At 34.5% G+C, this 12,510-nt stretch overlaps 1 protein-coding gene across 8 annotated transcripts in view; it reads right to left on the reverse strand.

The window, feature by feature from the left end:
- Obsc (Obscurin) overlaps positions 1–12,510 on the reverse strand; it is a 358,871-nt gene that overhangs the window by 94,526 nt on the left and 251,835 nt on the right. For all 8 annotated transcript variants that reach the window (XM_070108137.1, XM_070108138.1, XM_070108141.1 and 5 more), the window contains 7 exons: positions 9,496–9,662; positions 9,332–9,446; positions 9,038–9,271; positions 4,868–5,236; positions 4,345–4,601; positions 4,080–4,291; positions 1,829–1,968 (listed from right to left, as the gene is read on the reverse strand). In XM_070108137.1, the coding sequence (XP_069964238.1) occupies positions 1,829–1,968; positions 4,080–4,291; positions 4,345–4,601; positions 4,868–5,236; positions 9,038–9,271; positions 9,332–9,446; positions 9,496–9,662 (1,494 nt within the window). The remainder of the gene's footprint in view (positions 1–1,828; positions 1,969–4,079; positions 4,292–4,344; positions 4,602–4,867; positions 5,237–9,037; positions 9,272–9,331; positions 9,447–9,495; positions 9,663–12,510) is intronic.

Below are 12,510 nucleotides of genomic sequence, written 5' to 3' on the forward strand. Positions count from 1 at the left end.
TGCTCAAAGAGCCACCGAAAAGCAATTTGTGGACTTTATCAAACAAGTCTCACCTGAGATTGTACAAAAGTACGCGCCCCAAGGCATTAATTGGCAATTCATCCCCCCAAGCGCTCCTCATATGGGTGGTTTATGGGAATCAGCTGTAAAAAGCTTCAAATCCCACTTCAAAAAAGTAGCTGGAAATTACAAATTCAATTACGAAGAATTCACGACATTATTAATTCGAATTGAAGCCGTTCTCAATTCACGGCCTCTTACAATCCTCTCGCAAGATCCCTCCGATTTCACTGCCTTAACTCCAGTGCACTTTCTCAAAGGAACACCCATTCTGGCCATACCTGAGCCAGGCGTGGAGTCGCTATCCTTATTAAATCACTGGGAAAGAATTAAAATTATCCATCACGATTTTAGCCGCCGATGGAACGAAGAATACATAAAGGATCTCTAAAACAATTTCTCCCAACCGCCGATAATAGTGACACAGCAAATCGCAAACAATCAACCGATACTACCGCAATCCAATAAAATAATCAAATCAATAAGCAAAAAACCGAAAAACGCGTTAATAACCGTTAAAAATAACAAATAACTAATAAAAAAATGGTCGATCAATACGATGACCCATTCATGCCACATAACGTGGCACGATCATCCATATCCTGCATAATTAAACAACTCTTTCATACAGATTAACATGGATGTGAATACGCCAACTGTGCGGTCGGCTACCAACGTGCCACGCACGGGGCCTACCCCAACGCCCCGATCTGCAGCTGCAACTGCCCCTGCAAGCGCACGTGCAACGACACCGATGTCAGCACCAGTTCCTCGCGGTGGCACGCGACCTTCACCGACGCTGTCATCGCCGCCTTCAGAGGCACATCGTATACGATGTCCAATTTGTCGGCGCCCACATCGCCTGCAACATTGTGGGATTTTCAGAAGTATGCGACCGTTGCAACGACAACAAGTTGTCCAGCCAGGGTGGCCGGGATGGCTAAATGACCACTCAATCCCCCCTCACCGTAAGACACTGTCACACTACACCAATTCACATCCACATCACCACACCTACTTACCATATATTCCCATACATTCCACACCTACATACCATACATTCCACATCACTACACCATGCACCAACACGCACACAAACACAACTTAACACCGATCACACCACCATACAGACATCAGCAGATATATAAGGGACTAAAAGAAGGATCCCGCCCGCTTTTTAGCATTTCGAATCAATCGACTCTCTTTCTTTTTTAATTATTATTTGCTAACGGTGAGTGAAGGTAAAATTAACTTAATAAGTAATTAAATACCGTGGTACCAGAAAGTCTCCGGTAAGACTGTGTAGCCGAAACTACTGCCAGTTGAGCTACCCATTACTCAATGACTCAGTGACATTTTTCGCTTGAACTTCAAATGTCTTTTTATTTGCTTTTCCATTTAAAGTCTATAATATTATTTCAAGCTGAGTATTATAGCACTATTTTTGACATACTAAGCTGATATTACTGAGCAAGGTACATAATAACAGTCATGCCTTACCGCGGGTAAATTCTTACCCCTACCCGCAGGGGGAATTCACAGGTGTCAGTAAGAGAGAAAGTGTTGTCATGCTTCGGATACCAGTTATTCCTTCTGCCCTTCCATTTCAATTCAAAAAGATTCAGTTTCCCGCCAAGGTCAACTTGCTGTTACTTCTTTTTTTTTTTGTAATTTAATGATCTTTGATATTAATTGGAGGAATTTATAGCGAGCGAAGTCGCGAGTAAAGCTAGTATATAATATATAGAAATAGAAGGAAGTTACTTACGAGTTACGGCAACAGCGCATAAGGAGGATATTTCGCCTAGGAGATTTGAAATAATAACCTTATATGCACCAGAGTCGGACGGTTGAATATTCGCTATTTCCAATGTTAAAAGCCCGCTGGGGGAGGATGTAAGTCTTATGCTAAAAATAAACAAATAGTTATACATAATTTGCTTTAAGATTTTTAAGATTTCAAACTGCTTCCCAATGCATATTTACAAGGCGCAGACATATAGTACGTAATTGAACATACTCGTATGTATATGGTTTTATTTTGAGTGTTTATTACTTCATATATAATATAAAGTAGCAAAGAACATATATAAAGTATATTATATAAGGTGGTAAAGAAAATGGTCATGTCAACATATTTATTGGGTTATTTTGCATCATATGGTAAGGGTATAACAATATAAATGATTGATTTGTTTACCTATACTAGCTATATTCGGAAGAGCATATACGTATTGAAATAACATATGATCACAGTTCCATTAGAATCATCGTTGCCGTTTTGGCCCGACCTGACCAAAGTTGGTAGTTTCAGTTGCTTTTGGTAGTTTGGTTTTTAAACAAAAATTTTCTTGGAAATATTTTCCAGATGTATGTACAATGAAAGTTAGTCTTGAGATTTATTCTCCTAAAATTGCATTTTGTTTTTTGCTTGCTATTCATAGTAAATAAAAAATAGCAACCATGTGCTCAATATGGGCAAAATCAAAGGTCTAGCTATAATTGTAACTGTGAACAATAAATGGAAGTTTGAATTTGATATTTTCACGCATTTCTTCAACTTCATACATCAAAGGAAAGAAAAAGGAATTTCATGGAGAATTAAATTCTTTAGTTTTACTTTAAATAATTGTTAATATTACACTTTCCAATCGTTTTTTAGTTGATATCGACGTCAGATAAATGACGAAATCGACATTAAAAGTTACATAAGTTTAAAACAAAATGAAATTTCATACCACAATACAGCTTTGAAATATAATATAGTTTTAGTTGGCTATTTATGGCTGCTATTCGATTAGCGGTTTTTATACTTTCGCAACTTGTTGCTACAGTATAATAGTTTTGTTCACCTAACGATTGTATGTATCACCTAAAACTAATCGAGTCGGATGAAGAGACGAGTTGGAATCCGGGTGACTATCTCTCCGTCCGTCCATCCGTCCGTCTGTGCAAGCTGTAACTTGTGTAAAAATTGTACACATGTTTCTTGGTACCGTAAAACGGTTGGTATTGCAGATGGGCGTAATCGGACCACTGCCACGCCCACAAAACGCCATTAATAAAAAACAAATAAATTGAAATAACTAAGCTCCACAACAATATACAATACTCTTTTTTGGTATACAGGGTCACTTTCTAGTATGCAAATCAAGCAACAATGATCATATCGGCGTAAAACTTTGCGTGAATAATACGTTTAAAGTATGCCAGCATGTGACCAAAAATTATCTAAATTGAACCAAAACTGTTCAAGCCCCTTGGTACTGAATATATGGACCCCAGTACCTTATATTGACTTTTTACCGAAAATATCGGTCAACATTGAACAAGGCGGCAAGATCCACAAAGAAATCTAAAACGAGTATACCATTTGACTTTGCGAGAGTATAAAATGTGCGGTTACATCCGAACTTAGCCCTTCCTTATTTGTAATTTACAGTTTATGACTGCCAATTTGTGGATACGGGACGAAGAAAATCAAATTGAATTCATCATAACAAAACGAAGTAAGTGATATATAAAAAAGGATATATTTCCATTTTTTAAAACATTATTTACTTCGCTTTTTCTGAGCATTTTATAGATATGATTTAGATTTATGCTATGTATGTTGAATCAGCTGTTTAATTGCCGAAATATAATACAGAGTGTTCATACGTTCTTAATTTTTACGGAGAAATGTTACGTATGCGCTAACATACTCTATAACGCATGGGAAATTGTGTTGTTATTATTTCTTTGGAAGAAAAATGTACCTTTCCACGCCAAAACATTTTAGTAGCGGTTTTCTATAAACATGTATGTAATTATTTCAGTTTTAAATTTTTAAAATCTATTGAAAAAGTCTTTGAATATGTCATTTGAGTCATTCACAATGATAAAACTGGTGTAAACTGTAAAACAAAAGCTGGTAGCATTGCCTTTCACATATAGAATTTTTGATGATAGAACAGCACTCAAAGATAGCGGGTAGAGAAATGGCAAGGTTTCTGCAGAATTGGCTTGTTTACACTTACTGTTCACTTGGCTTCAATTGCTCGCCATCCCTAATCCAACTAATTATTGGAAGTGGACTTCCAATAACTTTACATTGTAGAACCAAATCTTCATCTTGACATACTTCTTTAGCGTTGTCAAACTTGGTTTCGAACTTTGGAGCTAATTCGAACAGTGAAAGTTTAAACGGAGCTTCAGTCACACCAATTTCATTTTTAGCAACAACAGTGTACTAAAATAAAAAAATTAATTAAATAACATTTGCAACATAGATAAAAATGTTACCGTTCCGGCATTCGAGGATTTAAAATGAGAAATTTCAAATTGGCTGCTCAATTGATCAGAATCTGGAGATGATTGTTGTATCATATATATTGATTCTTCATTTTCAGTGGTTTGGGCTCCATCAACAATAATTTTATCACCTCTCTTCCACTCAATTGTTGGTTTTGGTATTCCATGTGCTAATACATTGACATTCACTGGGAGATTGTCCAGTATTAACTGATCTTCAGGTGGTGTGATAAATGTAGGCTTTTCCACTAAAAATATAAACATATATATAATATTTGTTTTCAATAGTTATGGTTTAAGTAAAAAAATTGGAAATATGGTGGTCATAAAAAATAGTGGCAGCACATTCAATACCATTATTTTTTCTCACAAAATGTGTATATACGTATTGCTAATATTATATTATTTTAATATAGTTATGAACAGTTACAAAAAAAAATTGTTTTTAAAGCGGAATTTCCAGAATTTCAGCTGAAAGTAGCTGAACTCATGTAATTTCATTTAATTAACCCACCTTTCACGTTTAGATGAAAGCTTGAAAGAGACAAGCCTTGGTCATTAATTGCAGTTAATGAATACAGTCCATCCTCTTCTGGCTTAACACATTGAAATACTAATCTGTATTTATCATCCTCAATGTCGGCAATCACTTCGCAGTTTTCATTGTTGCACAAATTTTCGTTTCCTCGAGTCCACGTAACTTTAGGCTTTGGATTCGCTAGTATGATGGCATCAAAAGCAATGGTGTCATTCGGAAGACAGCACTGATCTTTTAAACCCATAATTTCGGGTTTTGATAATACATCAATCCATCCACTAGTACTGATTTTGCCATATTTATTTTCTATCTGCAATTCATATCGGCCAGAATCTTTGTGTTGAACTGGAAAATATACAAAATGTTGATAGTTGTTATTTATTATAAATACATAATTGTTAATTGTTTATAATGAGCTCTACCAAGTAGTTCAGTAAGTTCAAGACTGTTATAAAGAAGATCGCGCACGCAACGCCAACATAGCGCTTCAAAGTAATTGTAAACAAAGTCTTCCCCTTAATAAATGTTTCTGCTACAGAAAAAAAGAGTGTGTAGTTATGCGAAACAACGAAAACCATTTTACCGATTTTAGGCTTTCAATTGAAAACTTTCGGATATTCATTCAGCTTCAGCTTGTTAAAATTGTGTCTTTAATGTTAACTTAATAATTAATAAGGGAAATGAAAATAGTTATGCGTATTAAAGTACAGACTACTAAAATACAATCATTCAGCTATAAAAATATGTATGGAAATCACCGGATAAAATAATATGTATGTTATTTACGAATTATTTCTCGAGAACGGAAAATTTGTTCCGAAGGCATAGCATGAAGTTTAATGAAAACCCTAAATATCCATAATGCGATATCTCAGGTATAATTATAGGATGAAGACAATAATATTTAGGATAGATTCGTTCAAATCTTCATATAAAGATAAAATTATGTACATATTCATATATCAAATGCAAGTATTATGGAAGAAAGCTAGCACGTTGACTAAAAAGGAAACGAAAGGGTGCGTTCGAGATGGAATCACGACAGCAGTGTTGCAAATTTGTCAAAGTATCACGTTCTGCGTGAGTTTTTGGCAACACTAGCATCACGTTCTACTGTCACTTTTTGCTCGCAATTTATGCAAATAATCGACAACACTAAATTTTTGTCTGCACATCAGCAGAGTATCAGCAAACATGCAACACAGTAGCTGTACTGCTGCAATTATTAGGTAGCTCGAACGCACCCAAAGTATTTTCGTAAACTTGTATTTATTTGACGAATGTATTTAATTAACAAGACATACATTAATATGTCACAAGAGCTAAGCTGAGGTTTTTCTATTTTTTTTGCAGAACTCAGAACCTAAATGTATAAAGTTTGAAGTCGGAACATGCAGTGTTACAATTAAACCGCTTTTGAGGGCCGAACAGGTTTTGGTGCCTTCATGTCTTATGAAATAATAATTATAAAGTAACGTTGAATACCAGTCTACATTTTCATTATTTGAAAACAAAAGTAACGTGTAATGCCAGTTCACACTCTGATGTGTTCAAAATTTAAAAAATTGTTAATCAATTAAAACAAGCAAGGAAAGACTAAATTCGTGTATATCCGAATAATATTATATAAAAAGCAGGGGAAATATATCCAGGTGTTGCCAAAATGTAAATATGAAGGGCTTATTTCGATTGTAACCGAACATTTTATACTCCCGTAATTTGCAAAAATCAAAGGCAGGACATATTTTCAGCCATTGATATATTCTAATTACTTAGCACTGTAACCAAAAAATTGTAGTTATAGTAAAAACTTGTGAACCTGTAAACAATAAGTAGAAATTGAGATGTCAGTGTGTTTCCTGGAACCCTGAGAAAGTTGTTATTGCAAATGATGAAAATGGAATCAAACCATTTCTTTTTGGTAACTCATTCACTTTAAGACAATTTGTGCTGAAAGCACATGGCACTCCATCATCATCATCTGATAACAAATAAGTTTCTACGATTCTTCTTCTCTTTATAGCACTATTAGAATTATTGTTTTTTAAAGCACCTTCACTTTCTGAATCCAAATCTTTGCACAGTAAATTCTTTTTTGTTACCTGTGTCGCTGTCTGAGGTAATTCCAGTGTAATCTTTGTCAGACATATTAAAGATTATAATTAGAACTTAAGAAACTATTTAAATTATAATTAATAAATACAACTATTTTTATTGCACTGTTATAGAATACAAGAAATTTACTTATTGTACTAAAAACACTTTCATATTACCGAAGAAACGACAATTTATAATTTATAATTTGGGGCAGGGATCTAGAACATTAGTAGATATAACGATGTTAATGAAAAAATAATTTTAGTAATTACCAATTATCAACCAATAGTGTACCAAAGCGGTAAAATGAAATTGCACAAATAGACATTTGAATTTAGTAATTAAAATATTAAGAGATGTAAATATGAAAATATTTTTCAGGAAGTCAAAATTTTACCAAGGGGAGGTATAATTTTGAGAATATGTAATGGGTAAAAATTTTGTCAATACGGACTCTGGAAAGATCGAAGTCATACAGAATTATCCAATATCCAAGACGTTGCGGCCATTGCAAGGGTTTCAAGGATTAACCGGTTATTCAGTGAAAACTATGCCGTCATTTCAAAACCACCTGGCTCTTGCCAGGGTGCATTAGGACGGCATGTTAGATGTTCTTACTGGACACTGTTCCATAGGCCCATATGCGGTGAGGTTAAATATCTTGTCGGACGCGAATTGCCAAACTTATATGTAAAAGGGTGAGTTGGAATCATCTAGATACTTTACTTTCAACTGTCCAGCTTTTGGCAGACTGAGGTTGAAATATCTCGATAGACACTCGGTGTACTTGGTGAACTTGCTGGGATTGATATTAGCCGCTTTAACAAATTTTTGGTAGACTCAAAGCGCTTCGTCGATCTACAAGGGTCTGGTCATCCTTATCTAGGAGTTTTTAGGAATCACAAAGGCACAGCATTTACAGCTGTTTATTTGGGATCTGCGTCATCTTTGGAGCCAGGATCAGCCCTACTACTTAACATTACCTAGTATTGCACACTACGCCCTATATTAATGAAGGGCTAGGTGGCTATATTTGTTTGTTTTTAAACCAAAGCAGTGTACCTTGAGCTATGTATATCACTAAGAGCACATCATTTGATCCCTAAACTGTCCACTTCCCAGAATTTAATCCGGAAAGTTTATCTTTTTTATAATGCTTGAGGAGCGCATTCAAGAAAATGTCATTCAACCACCACACATTTGTGGTCACTTTAAAACTAATCTGAAATATTCTCAATTAAAATTCTAAAAAGCAACGGCACTGAAAAAGAAAATCTGTTAGAATTAAAGCACTCAGTAGGCAAGCCATAAAAACTTAATTAATGCAAGATTCTTAACAAGATTAATAATAATCCTTTAACAAGTTTGAGACAGTTTGTATCTGTCTTGGATGACGAATTTTTTTTCCCCCTTATAGTATTATGAAAAAAGACAACTAAAAATATTAATTTCTGTTTTCAATTTGCAAAGAATTCCATGACACAATGTTTAGGAAACAAATGTACCGACTGTATTCACATTAGAGAGTAGCGAATTGAACAGACTATACATCTGTTGTTCAAACAGATTGAAAAAAATTGCGATGTAACCTTACGGTAACTTGTCCTCTTGTCAAATAACATTTTTTTAATCTTTTGATTTCGAGTAACGGCCTTGTCTTATGTCTTCTATAAACAATTATATTTTATTTCAATCACTGCTGACACTTCAAAATTTTGAAATCAGTAAAACACTATTTTTTATAGTAATTCGATATTTGAACTTTATTAAGGAACAATTAAGCAAGCAGAGTTGTAACATCTGATTTTGCGCGAGTGTGAACACAATTCGAATGATGCTCATGTTTCCGGTCAAACATTTGATTTTCGCATACATTTTATTTTAGCATACTTGATCGCAAATATGAGTATTGATACTTTTGTGACTGAGTATATTGTAAACTTTATAATTTTTGTCTTGTTTTTCACTTGTTTTGTCATGCGACTTATTAAGAATTTACTTAGCCGATTAGTTGAGAAAACGATACACAGAATATTTAGTGCTACTTACGTTCATCAAAATTTAGGGTATATGAATATTCCTTAAGTCCGTTTTCAATATCTTGTACTGATTCAGTTATTTTAATATTGCCTTGTTTTTTTAACGCCAATCCGTCTTTTACCCATGTTATTTTCGGTTGAGGGTCAGCAGTGAATACGATAGGAATCGCTAAAGAATTTCCCTTTTTAGCCGTAATGTCACGTAATCCACTTTTTAAAATAGGTTTTCGATAATCCGCAGCACCTGACGAAAATTTCTATTTTATTGCAAAAGCATAGCATTTAAATAGTACTTTATATTTACCAGATAAGGATAAAACACCTTGCAGAGATTTTTCGCCACATTTATTTTTAATTATCACTTTATATTCACCAGCGTCGGAGAGTTGCAGTTCATTTATTTCTAATCTATATTTATCCTGTAAACAAAAGTTAAAGTTTGAAACTTTTTAAAGAAATAATTCTTACCCCATCAACGGTTGTAGCAACACTCTGATCTGTTTGTATTTGCTTGCCATCATGATACCATATGGCTTGCGGTTTGGGAATGCCTGTAGCAATTATCTCATATTTTAATGGTACTGACTCGAAACTATGTTTTTCCAAAATGTCTGCGTGTTGGATCTCAGGAATCGCTAAATATCAATCAAATAATTCAAAGTTACAAAAAATTATTCAAAAGCATAGAAATTACATACATGTGTATGCATACATATTAAATTAAATTTGCATCGATGAAAATGTATTGATATTAGGAATTGATATTTAATAAAAATGGTAGCATTAAATGTGAAGATAAGTTTTATGTACGTACTAATATGCTTAGTATTTGTACCGAGTTTAAGTTGTAAATACCTACAGTATTGTGCTTGCCTATTGTCACAAATTTCATGGTGTCACTATTGTTAATTTACTTTTTATAAGTTTTATTTAATACATAGTGTGGTCTATAACAAAAGCCATATCAATAAAAGTTTAGAACAAGATACACAATTCTACGAAGTAAATAAATTTGAATGAAACAACATCAAATAATAAAACAACGATTGAAACCTGTACAAATTACCATAATACAATTTTTTCTTGGAGTTTGACTGCTTTATCAGAATCAGCTTAGCATGTTGAATAAAAATGTTTCAACCATTTGTATATATTATATTTTAATCGAAAATAATTTGAATTTCATAAATTATTATTTAAATGAATGAATGAATGAAGGTGCTAGAATAAAAGCAGTCAAAAGGAAGGTGGTATAAAAACTCTTATCCTACCATTTATTTCCGTTGCAATCTGTAATTTCTTAGAGGCCTGTCAAACCTAAATAGTGTGGTCTTTGGTCAAAATGCTGTTGATAATGTTAGTTCCTGTCTGAGTTTTGAACCAAATTTTGTGTGCGGAATCGTTGCGAATGTTAGAAAAGGGTTATAGTGAATCTATTCTATCGAAAATCGAAGTATACGACTGGTAAAAAGCCTTTAAGGAAATGGTGCTCGAAAATAGTCATGCGAATGTTAGAGAGATAGTACGTAAGCTAAACATCGCCGTGAAGCAGATCGTTTGATTTTGACCGATAATATGGGCATGAGACATAGTTGTAAACGATTTTAAGACCAAACACTCGTTGAATACCATCGATTAATCACCGTATTTGGAACTATGCGGATTTTATTTTTGTTTCCAAAACTCAAATTACCACTCCGTGGAACCCATTTAGCCCGGTTTGACAACCCGGATTCCGAGTTAAGCGTCCCGGGCTTAGGAATTAAAAAAAAAGTCAATGAATTGACTAAAATTGTGTGGCTCTCTCACTTATTATATGCCAAACCTAAATAGTGTGGTCTTTGGTCAAAATGCTGTTGATAATGTTAGTTCCTGTCTGAGTTTTGAACCAAATTTTGTGTGCGGAATCGTTGCGAATGTTAGAAAAGGGTTATAGTGAATCTATTCTATCGAAAATCGAAGTATACGACTGGTACAAAGCCTTAAAGGAAATGGTGCTCGAAAATAGTCATGCGAATGTTAGAGAGATAGTACGTAAGCTAAACATCGGCCGTGAAGCAGATCGTTTGATTTTGACCGATAATATGGGCATGAGACATAGTTGTAAACGATTTTAAGACCAAACACTCGTTGAATCACCGTATTTGGAACTATGCGGATTTTATTTTTGTTTCCAAAACTCAAGTTACCACTCCGTGGAACCCATTTAGCCCGGTTTGACAACCCGGATTCCGAGTTAAGCGTCCCGGGCTTAGGAATTAAAAAAAAAGTCAATGAATTGACTAAAATTGTGTGGCTCTCTCACTTATTATATGCCGCGACTTTCAGTGAATTAAAATATGGAAAAAATCGATGACTAAAAAACCGCCCCAGATTTTGCCGGGACAAATATCGTCTCCTAAGTTTAGCCGCTTATCGTGCTGTACACAACATATCTTTTTCAGCAATGAATCACATGGTTCCCCTGAAAACCAACAGTTCGACGATTCCAAAATTGCGAAGGATATAGAGTGCGGCCGAAATAAAACAACATCTTTAGTTAGAAATGTCATAGGCAAATCTGAATTAGATTTCGTCAGATGAGAGTACAGACTGCTCAAAAATTTTGAGCCTGGTTGTAAGAATATAGCACAGGGATAAAATAAATGCTTCTTTTAAATATATAAGGATGTAGTTAAAGCGGATGCAGAGGGTATTTCCATTGAAATTAGAAATATTTTCAATACGAATGACGATAACTTTCCACATATACTGTCCAAATCCTATCAATTGATACAGATTATATACAAACTATTGATGAAATCTATTTAGGGGCGGACGTTAAGCCTAAGCTTGAGTTCAAAGATAACGGCTTAAGATTCTATATAACTTTATGCACAGAAATATTACAAAGATTTGATCTCGATATATATTAAAAAAACTGTTGGGGTTGCCGGTGTCAACAGCGAATGTGGAAAGAGTTTTCTCTCAAATTAATTTAAATGAAAATAAAATTCGTCACAAGCTAGACCCTAAAACTTTAAGTGGCATTCCTTTACAGATCTTTTAAAAAATTTACTCTAATGAAAACAAAGATAGAGGAGAATTTAAGCGAAAACCATTATTTTAATGAAATTGTATTTCTGCTACAATTTTTTTTTATGACATTTCGTTTTCTCTTTATAAATAAGCTTTTGTTCTCTTTTACGTATGCAGGGTAAAAATTAAAAACAGAGGAGTCCGGCTCTACTGCAACGACATCAGGGGCAGCCGGAACCACTCCGAGTAACAAAGGTCTGGCTACAAAGCAGAATGCCAAAAAAGACGTTGCTGGTAGAGCATCTGTCAAAGAATGGCCCATCTTTACGGTCAAGGTCCCTACTAAAGCAAGGTATGCGGAGAAGCGTCGTGTTATCTACCTGCTCAGAAGGATACAACTACAACTACCAACCAATGACGAGCTTACATAGGAGCTGTAGGAATCCATTGATTGTGCGAAAGCGG

Source organism: Bactrocera oleae, chromosome 4 (assembly GCF_042242935.1).
Source record: "Bactrocera oleae isolate idBacOlea1 chromosome 4, idBacOlea1, whole genome shotgun sequence".
Classification (NCBI taxonomy): domain Eukaryota; kingdom Metazoa; phylum Arthropoda; class Insecta; order Diptera; family Tephritidae; genus Bactrocera; species Bactrocera oleae.